Source organism: Amphiprion ocellaris, chromosome 17 (genome assembly GCF_022539595.1).
Source record: "Amphiprion ocellaris isolate individual 3 ecotype Okinawa chromosome 17, ASM2253959v1, whole genome shotgun sequence".
Lineage (NCBI taxonomy): Eukaryota > Metazoa > Chordata > Actinopteri > Pomacentridae > Amphiprion > Amphiprion ocellaris.
In genome coordinates this window covers 7,748,189-7,772,259 of record NC_072782.1, presented here as the reverse complement: position 1 = coordinate 7,772,259, position 24,071 = coordinate 7,748,189, and the positions used below count along the sequence as shown (strand labels likewise).

The 24,071-nt window shown below is 38.6% G+C and overlaps 1 protein-coding gene across 2 annotated transcripts in view; it reads right to left on the bottom strand.

Moving 5' to 3' along the window:
* cabp7b (calcium binding protein 7b) overlaps nt 1-22,945 on the bottom strand; it is a 29,734-nt gene extending 6,789 nt beyond the window's left edge. The window contains exons 1-4 of one of the 2 annotated variants that reach the window (XM_055019112.1): nt 22,672-22,945; nt 21,971-22,081; nt 3,475-3,618; nt 3,274-3,386 (exon numbers count right to left, since the gene is read on the bottom strand). In XM_055019112.1, coding sequence (XP_054875087.1) covers nt 3,274-3,386; nt 3,475-3,618; nt 21,971-22,079 — 366 coding nt within the window. In that variant the 5' untranslated portion in view covers nt 22,080-22,081; nt 22,672-22,945. Of the gene's footprint in view, nt 1-3,273; nt 3,387-3,474; nt 3,619-21,970 lie in introns of both variants that reach the window. The other variant, XM_023279761.3, reaches the window with a different exon arrangement.
* Nucleotides 22,946-24,071: the final 1,126 nt, after the last annotated feature.

The following is a 24,071-nucleotide window of genomic DNA, read 5'->3' as shown; positions in this document are numbered from 1 at the left end:
GAATCGTCGTCAGACCTCCAGGGACCTTAGAAATGAGTAGGGCTGCCACAAACGACGAATCGCCTGAGCACAATATGTCATCAAAAGCGGAAGTGAGCGCGCAATGACACAGAAATTACCGTCCGAGCGGAGCGCGGAACACGCATGGACATCTGCGCTGTATCGTGACTTATGTGTCAGGTGAACAGTTTTGCAGATTCTGTCAACACTCCATTGACTGGAAACGTAAAAATATGTGCAGTGACCACATAGTGTCCAAAAGCCATGTAACAAGGAAAAGTTCAATAATAATGCTAGCAAGACCACGTCCCTACAGACGTGCATTACTGCTTCTACATCCAAGTCATCGGACTAAAGAAAAGAGTTTATTGAAGATTTTGTGGCTATGTGTGCTGAGGCTGACATCCCCTTGGAAAAGATGACAAAACTGCGTCCGTTTCTACTGAAGCACTGCAAACAGGGAGGAGCCCTACCTGAAAATGTTAGCAGCCTTCGCCAAATTCACCTGCCCCGAGTGTTTGAGCAACATATCTCCTCTGTGCTAAAAAAGATCCGTGGGAAAAAGAACTCCGTTGTTGTGGATGAGACCACTGATGCAAGAGACAGCAGCATCCTAAACATTGTCATTGGTAAGTTAATGTATATTATTATATTTTTTTTAATTTACATGTTCAAAATAAAATGAAATCAAAATCATGTCAGTATAGCCACACAATATATGTTTTTAGTATTATCATTATTAATTTTAATCTACATCAATAAATTAAACAGACATTCAGAACTACATGTGCGAGCTAGTGTTTTTTTCTTTTATTACAGGAGTTGAAAACCAGTACTTTCTTGTGGATGTTGTCTTCATGGATAGATGCAACTACTCAACAGTTTCCCAAGCCATACTAGCCTCCCTCCATAGCAGCATCTGGATCTGAATGATGCTTGGGCAGTGGTCACAGATAATGCTGCCTACTTTCTGAAAGCATAGAGGGAGGTCCTGAAAGGAGTGATGCCAAACAGTGTCCATGTTACCTGCCTCTGCCATATCATCAAGCTGGTGGGTGAGACCTGGCAGCATTACAGATATTTCTCCGATGCTACCTCACTTGTGACTTGGATGAGATCTGTCTTCTTCAAGAAGCCTGCTAGAAAGCGAAGATGGGTGGCCTTCCTCATCAACAAGGAGTGTGTGCAGGCCAAGGTTCCTCCTGAAGCAGTGTATACCAGATGGAATAGCTGGTTTGAGGCTGTCAAGTATCATGCAGAGCATGTTAACCTGTACAGACAGTTTTTGTTGGCAGAGGAGTCAACAGGCATGGCAGTCAGGAACATCCTCAGCCAGTTGGAAACAGAGGAGAAAGTGCAGACCATGACTCTCAAGCTAACCTTCATCTCAGAAGCCTGCTCCAAACTGATGACATCCCTGACCATCCTGGAAGGAACCCACAGACCCACAGCAGTGTCTGCATACAATGTCATGGAGGATCTTGGCTCCTACCTAGTGAATGGAACTGCAAAAACATGTGGTTATGGGCTCAAGACAGATGAGCTACTGAAGAAAATGGGGGTTAGAGAGAAGAACGACATGCTGGACAATCTCCATAATGCCTTTCACAAAATTCTCGAAGCACTGGGACACACATCCAGCCAGAGATGTGTACAGGCTGACCAGAGTCTTTGATCCCAGACAGGCTCCAGCAATGGAAAAGCAGATCGAAGCCTACTCAGCATTGAAGCACATGGCTAACCCATCAGCAGAGCTCAGTGAGCAGTGGATGGCCTATCAGCAATGTGTTTCCAGGGGCCCCCTGCCAGCTGATATGGAGCTTGCAAACTACTGGAGAGGCCTGAGTGCAAGATTCCCAGGAGTTGCAGAGATGGCTGTGCCCTTCATCTACTTCCCAGTCAGCTCAGTTGATTGTGAGCGGAGCTTCAGCAAATACAAAACTCTTCTCACAGACAAGAGAGAGACACTCACTGAACTCAACACAAAGAGGCTGGCAATCATGTATTTCAATGGTGATGTCTCTGATAGGTGGGAAACTTGAATAGAGTAGCTGACAAGGACTGACTAGTCCTACAGCTTAAATAGTTTGTTTAAGTTACTTTAAAAGAAGTTTCAAATGTTTGGTTGTTGTTTTATAACAAATCAACTAATGTTTTTTTACTTGCTGCTTGTTTTTGATGCACTTTAATTTTGCCATATTGAGGAAATGTGTTGTCTGTCACCTCAATAAATGTAAGTTAATTCCTATTTAATTTGTGTACATTTTAGTCATTTACATTAAAAACACACTGTTTTTGGTTGTAAAATAAGAGTAAAACAGAATTACCAAAAATTAAACGGAAAAAATTGAATGCCCAAAAATTAAAATGGAAAAAACAGAATTTGGGAAAAAATAAAACTGTATTTGGGAAAAAATAAAACGGATTTTATCGGGCCCTAAATGTCAGAAGCTGTTGGAGAGCATGCCAAGACACATGGCTGCAGTCATCAAAAACAATGGTTATGCAATCAAGTACTAACTCCTGTGTGTATTAAGATGACTAAAACAGACAGAAAAGAAAACATGGAATCCCTAAAAGCTGTTTTTGGCAGTGCAGTGCCATAACTATTGATGTAAGAACTTAAGTGATTTTGGTTATTATCAAGAAAACTATGGAAAACGTCTAGATATCAGCTCTTAAATGAAACTCTTATGAGCTATTTTTGTTATCATTATATTTGTCCAAACAAATGTACCTTTAGTTGTACCAGGCATTAAAATGAACAAGAAACTGAAGAAAACAAGGGTTGCCTAACAATTTTTTCCATGACTGTATGTTTACACCCTTAAAAGGTTTTCGTCTTTGGAAAGATGGACTCAGCATAAGCATTTCTAATATTCCACCACTAATAACTCCATAAGGTGTAATCTTAGAACCTATTTACAATGAGCCAATAGGAACAGAGTTTGTCCACTATAAATGCTGTTGCATGCTGAGTAAGGTCTTCCCTATTGCAATGATGTACTTTCATCCTCCACATTGTTCCCAGCAGTGTTTATCTTATTTAAAACCTGGATGCGTAAAATATTGACGACAACCCCAGACACTGAAATAATTAATTTGATTATGTATCTAAATGAAGATATTGTTGAAACAAAATATAATGTTGTGAGGGTGGTGTAGTTTGTCAGATCCGTTTGAAAATAAATGATAATCTGACAAAAATGCTTGGATTGTTGTTATTTAAATGACTTACTTTTACATGACATGACTAGTGATTTAGTGTATTACCTTCCAAAACACTGAGTCAAAGTCAGCTCCGTGGAACTTATCAGGCATCCCAGCTGCAGAGAGTTTAGGGCCGAGCAATGTGACAAATTCTTCAAAGCCAACCTGGCCATCGCCTGATGAAACGCACAGAAACGTGTCACCATACAGCCCATGTGTTGGATTATATACAGCAGAGAGAGAGAGTGTGTGAGGCAGACGTACCATCCATGTCGAGTCTCTGGATGATAACCTCCAGCTCCACCTCATTGGGCATGTAGCCCAGCGAACGCATGGCCATCCCCAACTCCTGCTTTGAGATAAAGCCGTTCCCGTCTCTGTCAAATACTTTGAAAGCCTCACGAATCTCTGCGGAGACAGAATGAGTGTGTTTATAAAGAGTTATCACTTACACTTTCACACCCAGTTGACTCAGCCGAACACGCTGATTTGAAATATGTGAGAGCAAAGTGTTTATATTAAGAGTTTAAAGTAGCTTAAAGCTGTTTATGACTCTTTGTGGGGAATTTTGGACAGTTACTCTCGGTCAGAGCTTCAAAACTCTAATCTGCCTTTTTTTTTAGATGTTTGTGCTGCGAGAAAAAATGGCGTAGTCTTTGAAAAGTGAAAGCAGTTTAAAACTTCTTTTTTCTTCTTTCCATGAGCTTCATTCCTTCAATACAATAAAAGTAGTGGTTTATTCTGAGTAAATCCCACAAACACTGTCCTGTACTATTATCTCTGTTTGAGTGACATTTAAAATGACATTTTAGAGATTTTAATATGAGACTTGAGTATTAAAAACAGGATTAATGCTGATAATTACAGCCCAGATAGGGAATTCAGAAACTTTTTAAAGACTTACTGATTTTTTTTTCATTAGATTTGTTGAGAATGAAAAAAGTATAGAAACTCACCAACTTTAAAACTGTATGATTTGATTTTAAATCTCAAATTTCCACCCCATTGTGTTAAGAGAAGACTCTACAGGACTCACGGGTTATCCATGTAAATATGCAATAATTTGTATTGATTTTATACATTTTAGAGTCAATGGTTTTCATAAAGAGAACTTTGGATTTCAGTTTGGGTTTTTTTGCCATTCCATGAATCAGAAAATCCTGTCAAAAAGCCAGATTTCTTTTTATTTCGCCATGCTCTTAGGAATGAAATCTTCTATAAATCAAACTTTGAATGATACATTATCAAAACCCTCTGTTAAAACCTTCACAATATAGATAGGAGTAAAAATAAAAAGTCTGAGGTGTGTAAGAGTTATTGAAGTAGAGATTTCTGGCTCAGAATATGGAAAAATAAAAACAAATTTTCCAAAAACAGCCTTTAAAGATACGCATTGTAAAACCATATGCATATGTATTACAAATTTTCTGAAATTATTAGTATATTTATACAAATGAGGTAATATCTCATTAAATGTTCACAAATTCCCATACATTTCCAGTGGACAAAGTGTATTAAAATAAGTTAAAAGTTAAAGTTCTTTCAAATAGTCTGAAAGGAGAAATGGTATGGAAGCAAATTAGCCCCAAAATGTCAACATTTGTATAAAAGCAATCCTTAAACTGTGAAACTAACTCACTTTTTTGCAAACTTTGCAAATACACTGAACAAAAATATAAATGCAGCATGCAAATGGTCTTGGAGAATTTCTATTATTATCTTTAGAAAAGAGCTGAATTTATCAAACTGTGCAAAAGAGATTTTGAGTTAATCCACACTGTAAGTCAGGTGTAGCTTTGAAGAACAATGATCAGATAGTGTGACCATCACACAGACACTTCAGTGAACACAAAAGCCCAAAGGCGACAAAATGCAGCTTTCTTTAAATGACATGGTACCACAAATGGCAAGAAAAAGACTAGGATGAGCTGTCAGCTGCTGGGTGCCAGTTATGGCCTCAACCAGGTACTTAAGAGTCCGAACATTTGTTGACTAAGAAATAATAATTTCAGCCAGTTCTAGATGGACGTATCCAGCATCACAATTATGTCCCCCAAAATGGCAACTTCATCAAGCCAGGAAAAGAGTCTAAAACACTGTACAAGCCAACAAAAACAACCTCATCAACTCTATGTGTCCCCAATGTGTGACTCATTACCGACTTGTGATTTCAGCTCTATGACCAAACTCTCAGTCTGCCTTTTATCATTCCCTATGTAGAGGTGATTTTATGATGTCTATTCTGTTGTAGAGATGCTGTGTTTGGGAACAACATATTCCACTATGTAAAAGAAATGATAGATTTTAACAGGATATTACATTTGTATTTATGTTTTCGTTCAGAAGACATTGGCTCACTGTTAAAACCTTTTATCGGGCAAGAGAACATATTTGGTAACTTCCACACACATTAAATATGGCGTTGCTTCCTCCTCTCAGTGAGGTCGAGAAGCATGGGGTTCAATCATGGCATGGCATTTGACCAATCAGCGGAGGCCTGGAATGAATCAAACTTTGTCTTTTCTCCAAATTTGGAAAAAAGACGGACTTGCAGCTCGATCCTCTTCCATATTTGTGGTCGAAACGTCAAAACTAGCCATGGTTAGTTGACAAAACCCACACATTTTACGTCTGAGTAGTTGTGCTAAGTGATGATATATACATTTCTTTGAATGTTATTGGACAAGGAACCATATATGGTAACTTGATTGATCTTGAATTTCAACATGACAATTAAAAATTTTGAAAAATGTCTTAAAAGTAAAAAAGTCTTATGTCCTCCAATAACACTGTAGGATTGAAATTTTGAGTTTCAAAGCATTTCAATGAGTGCCCTTCAAAGGGTTAAAGGTCTGTCCAAGCAGCCCTCATAAAGTGTAGTTTGACTGTTTCAGCACAATGGACAGAGACAGAAAAGCTAAAAATGACAGAGAGGCTGAAGTTGAAGTTTTCAGCACCACGGAGTGAGACGGAGACTGTAGTTGAGTCTTGTAGCAGAACAGAGATACACAGACTGTAATTTAATGTCTCCCAGGTATTGATGGAGGTGTGTGTGTGTGTGTGTGTGTGTGTGTGTGTGTGTGTGTGTGTGTGTGCGTGTGTGCGTGCGTGCGTGCGTGCGTGCATGCGTGTGTGTGTGTGTGTGTGTAAGAGCAAAGTGCAGCTCTATGAGGTGGCATATTGCTCACTTGAAGGATTATCAGAAAGAAAATGGTACACTCTTCCTATGCAAACTCATGCTTTTCCTATTCTGTTTCAGATTTTATTCAAGACAGTTTATACGTCAACCAGCAGCCCAGTAATAGAAACTTAAAGGTTTTCCCAGAGCCAGTACCTGCTAACGTGGCTGTAGCACAATTGATTGTGACAGAAGGCAGTGCGTGGCTTTGTGTATGTAATTAACTGCAACTTTTGGTAAATATAAACATTGCCATTTGGCTCCTGTCCACAGCCTGCATCACAGGATTCTGTTTGAAGTGGTAAAAAGGAGCAGTTGCACATCAAAGGCAAAGAACCTCGATGCTCCTTTTTGATGTAGATCCTCAAATATACAAAGCTGTTCAATGCTAGCTCAGGAGAAGTAAAATAAAATAAAGTAGTTACATTTGTTCAATGGATTAAGTTAAATTACAATAAATTGTATTAAATCATAATGTATTAAATTGCATTTAATCTGATTAAAAATTAAATTAAGCAAACAGGAACAGATACACAAACACTGGAAAATAAGAAATCACAAATCCATTTAATTCTGTCTCAAACCTGATGTCATCAAACATCAACAACCTAAAACACACACTCATTTATTTTAAAATTGTCTGTTTTATGTGGAAGTTTTTGCTAAATAAAGCACTTGGATAAACTTGCTTTAAATGTTATCTCCACTAAAAGCTTCTATGATGGAGAAAGCGGATTTGCATTCATGCATGTAACTTGACAAACACCATTTGCATGCAAGTCCCTAAGTAGACCAGCGCCGGTCATCCATCATACGTACACGAATGACCGCAGTTTATTAGCGATAGCCTGTAATCTGTGGCCCAACTAGTGGCAGTCTGTATTCTGGTGTGGCAAAAAAAAAGATCGTGTTATACAAGACAAAAGTCTTGGGCAAGTAAATTGAGGCCCTTCTGTACATGAGAGACACCGCCTGTACCACTCCTTGACACATCAGACACATCATATTTGTCTACATTACAGCCAGCAGTGCGGCAAGAGTTTGGTTATCTTCCTTCAGCACCATCCAAGATTCAATGTCGCGACCTCTGGTGCCAGTGACAAATAATGAATTCACTGAGCCAGCTGAGCAGTGGCTGGACTACTGATTGTTTCAACACTATGAGGAATGAATATTTAAAATATTAAATCCATAGATGCAGTTGCAGGGGACACAGGTACGTATGTACTTACTGCAAATTAGAATTCATTATAATTTACATTCTTGACGCAGATGTTAGAAAATAATCATAATAAAAATAAAACTGATGTGTTTTTGTAACAGTGGATCTTACAGTTTTAAAGTTGATATTCATGGGGATCGGACATTTATTCACAGAACAATGTAAACATTTTTGTTTCAATTGGCCCTTTTTTTGAAGCTCATAATACTGTCTCGACTTAAGGTATTAATATACTTATGAAGATGTTATTATTAATATTATTTAAAATTATTGTGTCTCCTCCTGTGTGCAATTTAGGGTATGAGTGAAGAATTAGGAATTATTTTAAGAACCATAATAATCCATATTTTACATGCCTGCAAACAAAGAAGTATTAACTACTACATTCACATGGTAATACGCACATATGTACAGAAGAAAGCAAACAAGTCTACCGAATAGCAAACAAAGCTATTGTTCAAAGTGCTGGAAGCTTTCAGCAGATTCAGCTTTTGTTCTACTATGAGTCCTTGACCAGAGAATCTAAGTAACCTTGTACCGCTGTGAGGCTGCAGCCGCCCAGTTATCTAAAGCCACGGCCGGGCCATGAAAATCCTTGCACTGTATGTAATCACTGGATTTTCAAAAATTCACTCAGCATTTCCCCTGCAGCAGGAAGTTATCAAGGTCTGTGTGACTAAACGGTTTAGTGTTAATTCTGCAGTAGTGGAAAAGAAGAGAACAAATTCAGAGGAAAACTGTCAAGTTCATTATGAATATTAGTGTGACATAAGTGTGACATCCTGTGAAATATTGTCAGTGACATAAACATTGGGAACATAAAACTGTGTCTGTTGCACTGATTGTAAAACTGAGTCAAACACAACTTGTCATCACTGTTCTGAGTAAAGTTACAAGACCAATACCCTGCACTTGATTGAAAACTAGAATTACTGCCTCCTGGTTTTATACCTCTGCCAAGCTACATTTTATATCTCTGTCTGTCTAGAGCTGACCTTTTGGCTGTACTGTAAAATATTATCACTTCATCTTTTTATACTGAAAGTTTGTCATAATTAGCATAGGAATCCCTGAGTAGTGGCCAAAAATGTGTTTTTGTGAGGTTTCAGTGACCTTTGATCACAAAAATCTAATCACTTTCTCAATGTGATTCCTGGGTCCAAGGGGATGTTTGTGTCAGATGTAATAAAAACTCCCTGCGGGTGTTTTTGATTTATTGTATTGATGTGAAAAGGACAGATGTGAGGTTGGTCACCTTTGATTTTTGCCCACTAAAATGTAATCAGTTGATCCTTCAGCACAAATTAGAAGCAATTTCCTGTAAAGTGTTCAAGGCGATCACAAAGCTGAGATGGACGGATGAAAAAAGAGAAAATATAATGCCTCCAGCCTTATAAAAATACATGTTTTTGGATGAGTCATTCAAATGAATAGTTAGATAACGAACAATAGCAATCACATTGTGAAAAGATAATTAAGGGATGATACTGTGCTGCCATTTTTGACTTTTTGACTTGTGGTATTTATACATTTTTGTATTTAAAATAATAAAATGCTAATGAGTAGAGACAGTGTATGAATGCTCAAATGAGTTAATGGTATTATAAGAAAACAACATTTTATAGGGTAGTTGTTAATTCAAAAGAACAGCCCATTAATATCAGTAGCAGGCACATGAAATAATAGCAGAAATAACACAGTCTGGAGTCCAGATGACAAAGAAATGTCCATTATCTTTTCATCAATATACAGAACGTGGATAGCATGTAATTATGTAAATAAATGACTCAACAAAACTCCTGTCACTCGCAAAAGGTTTTGTCAGGAATCCAAAACACGATGTGTGTCGATGTCAGCATAAAAGTTGCTGATCCATCTCTCAGCCGTTACCTTTATCAAGCCGCAAGATCAGTCTGGTTTTTATTAACGCTGGAAATTCACAATGCAAAGCAAACTGCAGCTTCAGTCTCTAACTGAGCAGCTTTGGCAGGTATAAATCTGATGCTGACAGCTTTGTTTATTGAACACTGGTTTATGGATGGCTCGAATAAATGTGTGTGGCTACCTTTGTATAAACCAGTTGTGACAATGTCCACACGTTACATTCCTTTGCTGTATCATTTTTTATAAGAACTGCAGAGGAAATGTGTTGTTGATTTAGGTTTTTGCTTTTTGGTGAGTTCTGGTTTTGCCAGTTTGGATTCTCTTGGTTCCTTTCACTGCCTCCTGTATTATAACTGTAGAATAACCGGGTGACTTCAGGCATAGAATGATAATATATTTACAGAAACAGAAGTGATATGACCAATTCATTAAATTGTTTCACGTGAAAACATAATGAAATATTGACTGATAATTTCATGGCAAGTAACACCAACACCTGCCAACAGAGTCACGAGGCTTGTTTCCTGGATTGCAAATCGTCTTGATGCTGATGTTTATCTCTTCTTCTGTATGAGCTGTTTGTTTCAGGTTATTTGATCTATTGTCAGATTATCACCTTTGTCTTTCATTAATCAAGTCAGAATCCTCCTCTTGCTTCTCCTTCGCGTATTTCTTGGCCGGAACCCAAGCTTCTTCTGTCAGGACTAAACGGTCAGAAACTTGAAAGATATACATTTTATAATTTGTTTAGGCTTCAGCTGAATATATCAAACATTAAATAGTGTTCCTGTCATCCCAGAGATCTGAACTCAGGATTTAAAAGTCTGCTGACCTTCCTAGTGAGCTAAAACAGAACATGAAGACCAGCAGATCCTACTGACCTTTCTGACTGCTGGACAGAGCGGTTTGTGCAGGTTGGCAGTGCAGCAAAAAAAAAATCTATGAAAACGGTCCATGAGGAAAGCCGATGCCAAGATGCCCACAGCTGCACGCTGGCAGAGAGTCAGCGCCGCTGGCAGAGCTAGAAAAGCCTCCGAAGCTCTGTTGCCTGAATCATTGAGGAAATCCTGCATGATGGATTTTGAGCCAGAGGAGGAGCGTAGCAGACAAACATGGCCTCTAGTGTGCATTGTGCCATTTGTATTTAAAAATAAGTCAACCAAACATTCATGATTTCAGAAATGGCTGTTTATTATTCATTATTATTAAATTGTGAATAATTTTAAAAGTCTAATTAGTCAATTTTGGTTATAAATAAAGATTTTCTGTGGTGATTTCTTTTTGTTTTTAAATCTTTTGAGCAGGTCTTTGTGTTTTTTTTTTTCTGGTGTTGTTTTTATATGCTGGAAGACACATCATGTGCAAAACAAGCAGTCAGTGCCATTGATGAGTATTTCCACTGTGAAACTGTAGTGTACAAATGAATATCTCAAAACATGGATTCAGACTTCAGGGGTTTCTGTAGTATCTGACCTGAGACGTGTTACTTGTTTTAGCGATAGATTGGAATGTGTTTTTGTACGTCCTGGAATGTTGATGTTGAAGGGGTCCCTATGCCTAGAGGGCTGATGGATTAGGCTCTTTGTCTGGTCAGTGAGGCTCTGTTACTAACAGAAACCATATGTTGAGTTTGCACAATCTAACACAAACCTATTTAACCCTTGTGTCATCCTGCGGGTCAAAATTGACCCGGTTTAAAGTTTGAAAATGTGGGGAAAAAAATATATTTTCACAGTGAAACTTCTGATGTCCACATTTGCAACATTTTTGGGAAATCTTTGAACATTTTTTGGTGGAAAAAAAGAAATTTTAAAAATGTTTCTTAAGAACATTTGCCAAAAAAATCATTTTTGATATTTTTATGTGAATGTTCTTAAGAGAACATTAGAAGTTTTGCTCATATATATGTAATCACTTCAGATATTTTAAGGATTTTTTTGAAGATTTTTACTCATTTTTTTGAAAATATTTACAAGAACTTTTAAGGAATTATTGGAATTTTCTTCCTGAAGGTTTTCCAAATTTTCTGAAATTTGGGAATTTTTTTTGCTGAATATTTGGATTTTTTTCAGACAAGGAAACAATATTTTTTGATGCCCTTAAATGAGGACAACAGGAGGGTTAAGTGAGCTCATAATGCTATTCTGTGAGGTTCATATTGGCTGAGAATTCTCCTGACCAGTCCATGGTGCCTGATCAGATGCTATCTTCTTTGTAATAAAATATTATTATACCAACAAGATGGTGTCAGCGGACACTTCTTCATCTGCACATCATAGATGTCAGAGAAACTACATTTCATTGATAACACACCTAAGAAACCAGTTCTTTTCTGTATCATGATTCCTCTTCAGAATCAGTTTTGCACATGTATGGCTGAATTACTTTACTTGTGCAGCGTAGAGTAATTTTACAGAATTGTAAGTGAGCTGGCAGGTGTAGTGTTACATCTAATCAATTTTTAGGCAGGAAAGGATATTTTCATGGAAAAAATAACTAAATATGTAACTTCAAGCATCAAAGAAGCCATTACTGATTTAATGAGTCATTTGCAGTTTCAGTGTTCTGTTGTGTGCGCTTTTAATCTTTGAGACAAGCATACGCTACTGGCAGGATTAGCCAGGTAGCCCACTGTGCAGCAACACAGAGATTTTTGTTTTTAGGGGTTGAACCAACAACCAAAGCTGGAGTTTAAAAGTAATTGTGACCATAAGTTCACTGTAGTTCAAGTATTCTAACATCTTATTTATCACGTCATATAATGTACACTTTCTAAATGAGTTACATCACTGTGACAAGCGCTGTTTCATCCAACATTAGACGTACTCATAATGGGTTCTGTACCTGTGAGAGTTTGCTGCATTTTTTAGCCATTTGTTTCCAAATTATATTTATAACCACCAACGAGTTGTTCAATATCTCATTGCTGCTGAGACATAAGTGAGGAGAAATTACTGGGACCTGCGTATTTGTAAAGTTTTCGAGTTCTTCCTCAGCTTACGAGTTTTGGGAGTTGTTGTGATTTTGCTGGGAATGCTGCATCATTCCAGGGAGGTCTGTCCTCAAATACCTCTTACTTAGTCTCACACAGCTAGATCTATCTCCACAGAAGTATGACACTTGATTTAGTCTCTTTTCAATCTTTGTGAGTCACTCTTGGGCGAGGGATACTACCCCTCTTTCTTCATATTTTTTATTACCAATATAGCCTTTCTTGAGGCACTATTGAGTATCACATTATCACCCCATGACTGCTAATGAACAATGAGGACAACAGGACATAAAACGGTTAAAGACAGCTCTTCTGCATTATTCCTGTGCACTGCAGAAGATACTGTTAAATGCTGTGGATTCAGAGCAAACAAATGCTGCCTTCTGAACCAAAAACAATGCTACTCTTGAGGGAAGGCATCCACTATGCACTGCCACCATTTAAAGAGAGTCCTACTGCGATAGTCCAGATCACTGCAGAAAGCCCTCTTCACCTTCAGCTACAACCATGACACCCAGCAATACGAAAACAGTGTCGATACAGCAGGGGGTAGATGAAGAGGTCTCTTTGCTCCACATGGAGCAGAGGGGAACAACAGGCTGCCTTCAGTGTCCTGAGTTACTGCACATCAACTGTATAACTTATTCACACTAGGTTTCTACTCACATTTATCACCAAATTAAGTGACGTGTCAAATCTAGATGACGTCTCATACCAGATTTAAACCAAATCGATCAGTCGTATGTGTCCGGTTACATTCAGTAATTGAACGTCAATATACATCAACAAAAGCAGACTCAGGATTTCCCACGAATTGCACTCTTTTAGTCAGGATCTTACAGGAGCTTTTACATCAGTCCACGCTGGGATGAAAGGGATGTAAATGAAGGAGTTTCTTTGGAGAAAAATAAATCTTATATTACGTATCTTTCATGTCCAGTGGTGACACAATGTAGAGTCCCGTGCCCTAATTGACATGTGTGACCTAAATCAAGTCATATTAGGGTCCATTCCATTCACACCTTCAAAATGACTCAAGTGGAAAATGGGTTTGGAACTGTTACTGCCATTTCTTAATTTTTTTTATTTTTAAAATTCCTTCACACTTGGATAATAGCCTCATTCAATGTAAATATAGTTTGTACCGGTCAAATTGATGTACTTTTTTGTTAATAACAGACATATGGTTTAATATATATTACAGCTATAACTGTGTCATTGATAAAAATAGATATATTTAATGTTAAATGCCCAAACTGTTGTGCTGATAATGGGGAAAAAAATGCTGTAATACTTATAACAGGTCACACAAACTTTATTTTATGTGGTATTTTCATGTAAATTTTCAAGAAAAACTAAAAGCACATGTTTTGTAACCGTAAAATCAACAGCATCAATGCTTTTTTTAACCGTAAATGAAGATTTTACTGTAATTTTACGGTAGCGTTTTGGCAACCACAGCTGCCGGAATAACTTTTTTTTTTTTTTAAACGTAGAGCATGCAACAACTCATGATCTACACTACATGTTAACAGAATACTATAGAAAAAAATTCTGTTTATAATGGTAATTTTAATAACACTGTGCATATATTTATTGATTTGTCTTGTTGCTCATTTGTCTAGGCTATTCATTCATTTATCTGTTAGTTTATAGGTTATATTTGAGGATGGGTGAAGGGAGATGCTCGCTAGTAAACATATTTCAAGGCTGCTATAAGGTTTAATCTCAGAAATGACAATATTTTGGCCTGAAGCTCCAGCCTTAAACTAGCCATGTTCACATATGTGTCCAACTCCTCCCAAATGAGTGAATCCATAAATGATTGCATGGTTTATGCCACATAGTGTACTTACTGTGACTCCACTACTGGGTCTGTGGCTGCTTGTACTCCCCCGAGCTGCTAATGGTACATTCCAATCACAATTGCATAACAACAGTGATGGAAAATTAGAATATTGAGTGATTTTTAGAAATGATCTTTGTTCAGAAATCTAATTCTGAAGCAAAAACCCAAACATGAATAATAACAATAAAAAAGTTCCAAAGTCATTTTTCGCTTGGTTTATTTTGACAGCGCGAATAGAACTGCAAAGTGTCACACCAACTATTCAGGAGCATAGTTTTCTTTATCAAAAGGCTGCTCACTGAGAATTGGTTGGAGGATAAAAAGAATTCAGTGGGAGATGAGTCAGTCTTTTCATTAAATAAGAGCCCGTCCCAGGTGGTTACATCAATAGTAGTATGATGACACCCATGACAACCCTCTTTCTGGTAATGAAAGGGAGGAAAAAAACACGTGAACCATATTAACCAGCAGCTACAGCTGAGCGAACTCTATTAATGCCCTCTCAGCAGAGCAAAAATAGGTCTATACATAATATAAATACTGTTAAAGCAGTGCGAAATTGCAAATAATAGTGCCACGACTGCAAACTTACTATCATTTTTTTATTGCTTAGAGCACTTATTATGTTGAGGCAAAAACAACTCCCATTCTGGGTGATTAAAAATCCCAAAATACACATATATGTAAGCATCAACAGTAAGCTAAGTGGGATTTATAGGCTTGAAAAGGCCTACATTTGTAATCTGGTAACAAATCAACAAGCAAACCATGAATCAATTTGCTTGGACCCTGCAGACTTTGCTGCATTGTCCAACACACTAACAAAGTGCCATTTGAATCCATTATTGAACGCCTCATTTAAACACACCTCAACTGGCTCTGTGCAAGGAACAGCTTTCTGCAAAATAGCCATAAAACTCTCTGTTAATGCAGTGCAAATGCATGTAGAAGGTGGCAAAGAACACAAAAATATAACATATCGACTATGAAGCAGCAAGACTTCATACACGAGTTTCTATTGTCTAAAAATAACTCATGTGTGTTAAAAAATATAAATCGTTTCATCATCCCACACAGCTTCACTTCACTCCTAGCTTTTATATCGCAGATTTATCGTGTATTCATGTTATTACGTCTACACAAACACCACACGCACTCCCTATGTAGGGTGAAGACGTGCTGCTTCGAGCCCTGCAGCTAAAACAACTCCTGCTGTCAAAAGCACTTGAAATCTCTACCTGCAGCTCTTTGTCGGCTGAGCTGAAACCACATGACCTGCTCCTTTCGGGGGGAAATTACCAAGAATTACAGCTTGATGAGAGCAGTTGCTGCTGTTGTGAATGACCAAATCTAAATGATGTATTGCATCACAGATTTGACTTCAACCCGTCTATTTTGTTTATTGTTTCTGCCTTTGTTCTTTATGGCTTTCCTGGGTGCCGTTCTATTATTCGGGGAGCTGCCTTTGTTTGACAGATTTGGCAGGGTTTTTAGAATAAAATATTGGAAGAATGGAGTTAAAAACAAATATTCTGATGCTTTTGGCTACGTTGGGTCTTGTTAACTCAGTTCAGAATACGTCCACACCTCCTCCACTGGGACGGACGCATCGCTGTGTGATGTATGAAACCTTCAATTTATTTGCCGCAGTCTTAAGTCGATCTACACGGATAACTTGACCTGCAGCTCGGTGACATTGAAGGATAATAGTCACATGCAAAGCGTGCAGTTAAGGTTTCATGAGTTAATATTTGCTTTGTGTCTGAAGTGTTTCCCATCTCGGGATGATGATGTGGATGAAATACGGCTGTTGTCGGGGAACAGACAAGGGGAGAGTAAGGACACAGTCTCATAATTAACATCTTGTAAGAGTGTTTGTTTGAAACTGTGAATCTCTCTCAACGGCAGCATCAGTAATGACCAGACATTTGTCTTTGACCACAGAGGAAGTCACATTTACAGGGTTTTCCACCATCAGAATGACCCTTTGGAGGGTGTCTGTAAAGTTAATGAGTCTGTGTTGCTTTACCAGACAGAAATCTGCTTTCTTGGTAAGAAAAAAGTCAATTACAATTGAGTAAATGAAACCCCAATTAACATCTTTATTTCCTTCTCTGTTCATATCATTTTGGTGCTGGGGAGTTGATTTGGCGCACAGTAAAACCATTTTTGTGGAGGCGCCAAAGACTCACTTATCAAGGAGAAACCCTGCAAAAAGCACACTACAACAAAGAAGATGATGCATTAAGTGTCATGTCTGCAGTTCTTTATACTTGTTGGTTTGTGGTGTGAGCTGAAGTCAAAAACACCAATAAAGACAAGAAGACAGGAGTGACTCATTCACAGAGAGCTTCAAATCAAACATTACTCAGCTGAAATACAGTAACTCACACATACAGTCGGCTGCTTACAATACTGCTGCGAAACGGCACTCCATTTGTAAGCACAATACATGTCGGCTTTGCATACAGAGTGGAAGACGCTCCACACTCCACTACAATGCTCCATGTCTGGGGGATTCTCCCACTAGCTGCGATCTATAAATATTGCTCACATCCTCTGACAGAGATGCACCGAGGAGTGATAAAAAAGCTCAGGGAGACCTCCAAGAGTAGAACTGCAGGGAAGTCATGACTGTTGAGTCGTAAAACCGGAGTCTTATCTACGTCAACACACATGTAGTTAAAGTGTCTGACAGTTTACTGTAAGTTATGTCCTGCGGTTTAGTAATTGTAGCAGATACGAGGTAAGAAACTCTCAAATAATACAGCTGAGCGCATATATAGTGTCATAAAATGTTAAATTTTTAATCCTGGTAATCCACAAATGCTGTCTGATCACATACAGTATATGGAAGTCCTAAAATATTACTTAGCATTTGTTGGAGTTGATGACTTTTATCACTTATTCACCTATTTTATCTGCACACACTATATATTACTGTATGATCAGACATGATGCATACATTAAAGATGTAATTGAATCAATTTAAATGTAATTTAGTCAAATTATCATGGGGGTTCCTAGTCGCTCATGCATAATGTGCTGAAATTGGCCCTATACCTGCGATTTTTAATATAGTGTTCATTAAACGGTGAGACACTTGGCACAGCCTAACGCCCACATAAACATCCACCAAACAGTGTTTCAAAGGATAAACACACACATCAGTGTTTGATGGCTGCGTACAAGAATGTGATTATTATATTGATTGCTGTTTTTCCATTTGTATCAACAACCTGATAATAGGCTTTTCATTCCACACATGTACAGAGATGAAGTCGTAACAGAGAGAACACCTCACAACTCAATTCCCAAGGTTAGAATGTTAAAAGATTGTATAATTACGACTTAAATTAATCAGGCTTTAGAGGAGGGATTTAGAAGTTGTAACTGTGTGAGTGTGTGGTTTGGTTTTACAGTGCTAATGGTTTGAGCACATTTCGGGGTTTGTGACAAGAGCATGACACAAGGGTAAGGAAAAGGGCAGGAAGCATTGCTACTGACCCTGCAAACCTCGGCAACCATCTGTTCGAAAAACATCGCCTGGAAACTGCAGATCCATTAAGAACTGTGAGTACTTAATCACCCACTATAGACAATGTCCTCTGCATTCAGAGCAGTGGGAGTGACTCTAATCCTCACTGCTGTCACCGCCAACTCATGATTCATACAGTTTTTAGTAAATATTGGAGCCGACGTATAACTTAGAGGGTCAATGTGCTGCACGTATGAGTGTGATGCAAATTAAATGCCATCTTAAATATGGCAAAGCTGATGAGATTATCACGATTTTCACATAATCCCTATAGAGTATTGAGTACACCGTTGGAATATTTATTATTTATTTGTTTGATTATATGTATTTAATTTAAGCATCAACTGAGCAAATGAATAATTCAGCGCCGTGAGTCTCTTTTTAGAAGAACAGTGTCTCCCAATTACTTTGGACCGTCCAATTTATTTGTTTTCCTCTTTCTTCTTTAACTTTTAAATGAGATTTTTTTCCCCCCTTTTTTTTAAAGCAAAGTTACCAATGCACACATCACTGAAAGTAGTGATCTACTGAAGTCTTTGTGGAGGTGACTGTGGCTAACACACCAGTAGATTTGAAAGGATGGATTCTTCACAAAAAATACACCATTTATCAGAAGCAGAACTGTAAAAACAGAAAGAATCATCAAAGTTTCACCTGTTGAACTACTCGTCTGTGATGTACTGTTCTTTTAAGAACATTTAAATCATGATATTTCATTAGAATACGTTTATCCTACATGTTTAATTTGATATCCTGCAAGAAATGAACCATTCGAATTGACAAGATTCTGCAAAAAACTAAAAATTTGGTGTTTCTTATTACAACTCACATGCCATGACTGACTTAGCTGCACATGACAAAAATTCAGAAAGGAGACAAGCATGGAAACAAATTAAAAATGTATGCAGTACAAAAAATCTATAGTATGTGGAGTCACCTTTTTGTCTTCAGTATTCGTGACAGCTCGGAGCATTTGTACATATTGATTACGTTTTTTCAATGAATGGACTTATTGGAAAAACATCTACTTTCATTTCTTTTTTTTTATGAATAATGGCTTTATTACTGTGCCATCCTGCTCAGAAGACATCTTTGAGTTCTCTCTACTTCTAGCCACGACTATGCTCTTTCCATAGAGGGGCAGGACTTTATATCGCAGTGACAAATGAGCCCACAGTGAGCAATAATGTAACAGGAGCACAAAAATGCCCAGAAGCTGCTTGGAATTCCAAAGTTTAAAAAAACAGAGTTGTCAGTTGGTTTAATGCAGCTGAACACAGTCACTTAAACAGCATCCAGCGGCCGTTTGAGAAGCTGGATTCTGCACTGAAGCAAAGCGGCTTCCACATTAAGGTGCTGATGTTGTTGTCTGAGGCCTCAAGCGGATTTAACGTGTATGTTTTCTGATCTGAAAAGGCGGAAGCTCAAAATGTAGTGCATCTTTCTTTTCTGGAATCCCTTATTTGGCTTTTTTGCTTCACTATTCGCTCATCATTGCTCAATATATGGCCAATTTGAGCTGTTTTGCATTTAGCTAATGTCTGAACATTAGAGAAAATTATTTTTTCTACGAATAACTGAATTAGCAGCTGCTGGAGAACTTGTGCTCAGATGACTGTTTTGTCCCGTTGTGCATTACTGGAAGGTGATAAAGTATACTGTGTACAAATCATTCACGAGCCACAGACCTGCTAAGACTCCACTTTACCTCTTGACTTAGGAATGAGCTTTCAACAAGTGAGGGCTGCTGGCAAGAAAATGTATTCTGGTTCACTACTCTCACCAGCATCCCACTAAACCCTTCAGTCTGTTTCTATGGTGCAGTTTGTTTCGTGTACTGTCCATTCTGTGACGCGTCTCTTTGCACAGGATGCAAGGTCCTTCTGTCCTTGCATTGTGTTCGTCAGTGTGTATTCCAAAAAAGGTAGTCAGCACGTCGCTGCAACAATGTCACCAAGAGAAACTCTTATTGATCTGAGGGCAGAACTTATTGTCTCGTCTGTCATAACTGCTGAAAAATCACATTCAGTCACTGCTGTTAGTTTTCGAAAGCTTCCTGTTCAGGAATATAGATGTATTTGTAGAGTTGAGGTGGCTATCAAATTTGTTTAGGGCATAATAGAAGGATGAATCAGGTGGAAAAAATAGTAGTATACTAGCAGCATGGCAGAAAACTGACATTCCAGTAAGAATCTGAAATTTATTATGATTCTAAACATGTCAAATTGCACTGGGGATGTATATGCACCTTGCATGGAAGAAGCTATTATCATAAATATGATTAGGGAGAGTAATTACATGAGTTGAGCAATCAGGGAACTTCTGCCCTGCAGTAATTAAAGATTTTGTGGATGAAACAATATTTATAGCCTGATTTTCAGACCTCTCCTTAAAAAAAGGGAGCAATTTTCGGACTGCAGCATCGTTCGAAGACCAACAACACTCATTCAGAGAGTGCTGCAGCTCCACCGTTGTGTTAAGGTGTTGCAGCAGCACCAGCAGCAGTAATGTTGAGGGGAAGTGGGAGGTTGTTGATCCTCAGACTGGCTGTGGATGTGCAAATGGCAAGAGGTTAATGTGAAACTCTTTTATCTCCCTCAACAACTACCAGCAAAGTGCTCTTTAACACGCTTTAGCTGCCAGTGGAGCTGCTCAGTGACAACAAAGGTAGAGCGCTGTTTGCTCTGAGGTGCGAGGCCATGCAAATGTAGCAGTGCATTAGGTGCTCAGTGAATCCTCCCCAGGTAAATACATTCACGCCTGAGTGGTTCGTCTCGCTGTGTTCCGAATATTTAGTGACTCTCAATTAGCGAAGTACAATCTGGAAACACCTCGCCATCACCTGAAAAGGCTCCATATCAATACTGGAGCTCCTCTCGCCACACACAACAACAGTCCCGCCATTCCACTGTTGTTCTAATTCTTGCTTTTTCTATTGCCATCCTTTTAATTAAATTTACGTCGTCATTGCAGATAGTGGATTTTCAATGTCAAATTAGCGGCTCAAAGCAAGGGCAGGCAGCCACTTGTGGGCCTGGGCTACCTACAGACAGAAGAAGGGGAAATGGAATTCCCTTTGCATAAAAGACTTGGAGATATCAAATCTGATCTGACTTATCTCTTTATTGTAGTCTGCCTGGATTTGTTCCAAACCGCTGCCAGCTGTGCTTTCTCACTGTGAGGACCATTTGCCAAGACAAAACAACAAAAAAACCCTCCATTCTCAACATCTTTGTAATACAGCTACAATGGCAAGAGTGAATTTAATGCTTCAGTGGGTCTTTTAGTTGATGGTCATGTTTAGCAATTAAGGACAAAATGCAAGACATCAGAGATGAGAGGATGTAATTTACGGCTCAAAGTGAATCCATCTTTCATTTCTTTGATGGGTTTTATCTCCCGTAGATTCTCTAAAAAATGTCTTGTAACTCTTAATTTTAGATTCATAAATTTGCCATTCATCACAGCCCCTTTTGTCCATTTGAAAAGTCTTTTCTTTTGGGCAAATTTTGGAGTCTCGCTGACTCTCCAGTCTTGTTTCATAGCACAGACGACTCAGAGTGGAAGTGAAATCAGGTGCAATTAAGCCTCATGGGGTGCCATGGATATAACCAGGAGGTATGTCACAGAGTATAGCTCACAGTTTTATGAAAATGTGCCATGGATTATGGTTGTACAGTGTAATTTAAGCTGTTGTCTGCAATTATTATAGGATTAGAAGAGATTTTCAGTAGATGAGCCCACAATCATTTCAAAAAGCTGCATGACAGTCATCTTCAAATTCATTGGAAGCCAAAATCAGAAGTAGCAGCATGCATAAAAGGTAAAACCACAGCTTGTCTATGCCTTCACACAAATTTTCTGCAACATTAAAACTCTGATTATAATGTAGAGCATCTGTACCAGTGAACGTTTTACCCACAGACAGTTTCTTGCACAGTCAGATTTGAGGGAAAAGGAACAGAAGCGCACAACGACAGGAGCTCTCCAGAGTCCTGAACTGGATTTTCCAGCCAAAATTCCGGTCCAACAACCGTTAAATATTACAACACCAGATGAAAATCAGAATCTAAGCAAAGTAAATAGTCATGTCTCACCTTCCACCTCATCCTCAGGCAGGTTAACAGGGGTCCGGTAGGAGAGGACATCTGGAATAGTGCAAAGTCCCTTGTACATGAACCTGGTGGTCACAGCACGCACTGGCATTTCTGCGAGGGAAAAGCAACAACTGTGTCGCGATCTTCATATAGCCAAGCTCTCCGGAGTTTTTTGGCAGACCCTTTGCTACTGTCCTTAATATTTTAGACTAAATCTCAGGCACATGAAACAGGGAAAGCCCCCCTTTTTATCCGCAAAGTTCAACCCCCCTCTCGCTGCGTTTTTGGATATTTGTCGGTCTGATTACACCTTGCGCCGCGCGTTAAACCAAGCATGCAGATCGTAACTCGCCTTTGGTCTCAGTGCATAGCCTGAAGCAACCTACTGTAAGCAAGATATGAAGCAAATAGACGATGTCATTTCATCAAAATGACATGTAAAACTTTTACTTCATAGCCTGTTGAGCAAAGCCCGGAATGTTTTGGGCATCAAGAACGCCTTTAAATCTCCATTCAGATGTTTAGCTCATGTTCGAATCTGCATCCAGTCAATGAGATGAACAGGCTACTTTGTCATTCTGCTATAAATCCTGCACTGAAATCATGAAGAAATGGAAAAAATGTCAGATTAATTACAAAAATGATTTCGCAATTCTGATTCCTATTACGCGTCTTTCTATTCCCGGTATAGTCTGCCTCACTTTTCTTTCCCGTTTCGGCATCTTCTTAAAAAAAAAAAAACAAATCGATGGCACAAGATAAAGCAGCAGCAGCAGGAGTGTCGAGCTGATCCTATCCGGTAACCGAGGTAGGAACCAAATCTGGAGACGTTTTTTTTTCTTTTTTCTTTTTCTTTTTTCCTGGAGAGCAGCTTCAAGGGAATCCTGGGTGACCCCCTCTCATCTGATACAGACACGCTGTATGAGGCAGCGATCCTCCTCTCTCTCTACAGCTGTCTGCTCCAGACACGCACGCACGCACGCACGCACGCACACACACACACGCACACACACACGCACACACACACACACACACACACACGCATCATTTCTGCCTCAGCCTCCGTCTCCGAACTGAACCTGTAAAGCAGTCATCTTTATTTTTTTGCATTTCAACAGTCTATATTTCAAATATCATGTTTAACAGATCAAAATATCATAAGAAAATAGCAACAAGTGAAGCTTCTGTGCCCTGTCAAACCAGCCAGGAGGCTAAGAGTAAATTAAATAGCTGAGAGTAAATTAAATTAAGCCTCAGGCCTCTTGGTCCTGGAGCTGCAAAGATTAATCGATTAGTTGTCAACTGTTACACTAATCACCGGCGATTTTGTTAATCGATGAATAGGTCTAAAAGTCTAAATTCTCTGATTCCAGCTTTGTAAGGGTGAATATTTTAAGGTTTATCTCCTCCTCTATAAGAGTTAACTGAGTATCTCTGGATTAAGGGCAAAACAAGACATTTAAGAATGCAATGTTGGGCTTTGGGAAACACTAATCGACATTTTTCACAATTTTGACTATTTACAGACCAAACAACTGGTCGATTAATTGAAAAAAATAATTGACAGGTTAATCAGCGATGAAAATAATTATTTGCGGCTCTACTGGGTTGAGTAGGCCACTAATCATAGCCTATTTGAGGTATTCAACAAACAATTAATAGCCTATTCAAGCATGAATTCAATTAGATGTAGTATATAAAAGGGAATCACCATCAAACGCATAGCCAATAGTAGCCCAATCAAGTAATCAGGCTAAAAGAATAGCTTTCTTTATGAGAATAATTTTCTTTCTGAAAGTTAGATGAGAAGTTTTGTGCAGCAGTTGTATAATAAGTATAAAACTGTCAGCCAGCAGCCAGTTTGCTTGGCTTAGCATAGCAGAATGAGTGTGGTTCTTTCCAAAAGGTAACAAAATCCTCCCAATATCTCCTTTAAACCTCAGTGATTCCTCATGGAGTCGGCCCTGAGTTGCTGCTCACAGCCAAGAGAGAGCCAAATGGAAACCATGGGTTTCCATTTTTGTGTCAAATTCTGTTTTGCATGTATTAAACTAATATGTTAATCAGCGAGCTTTGGAGGGACTGATAGGGAGGTACCAAG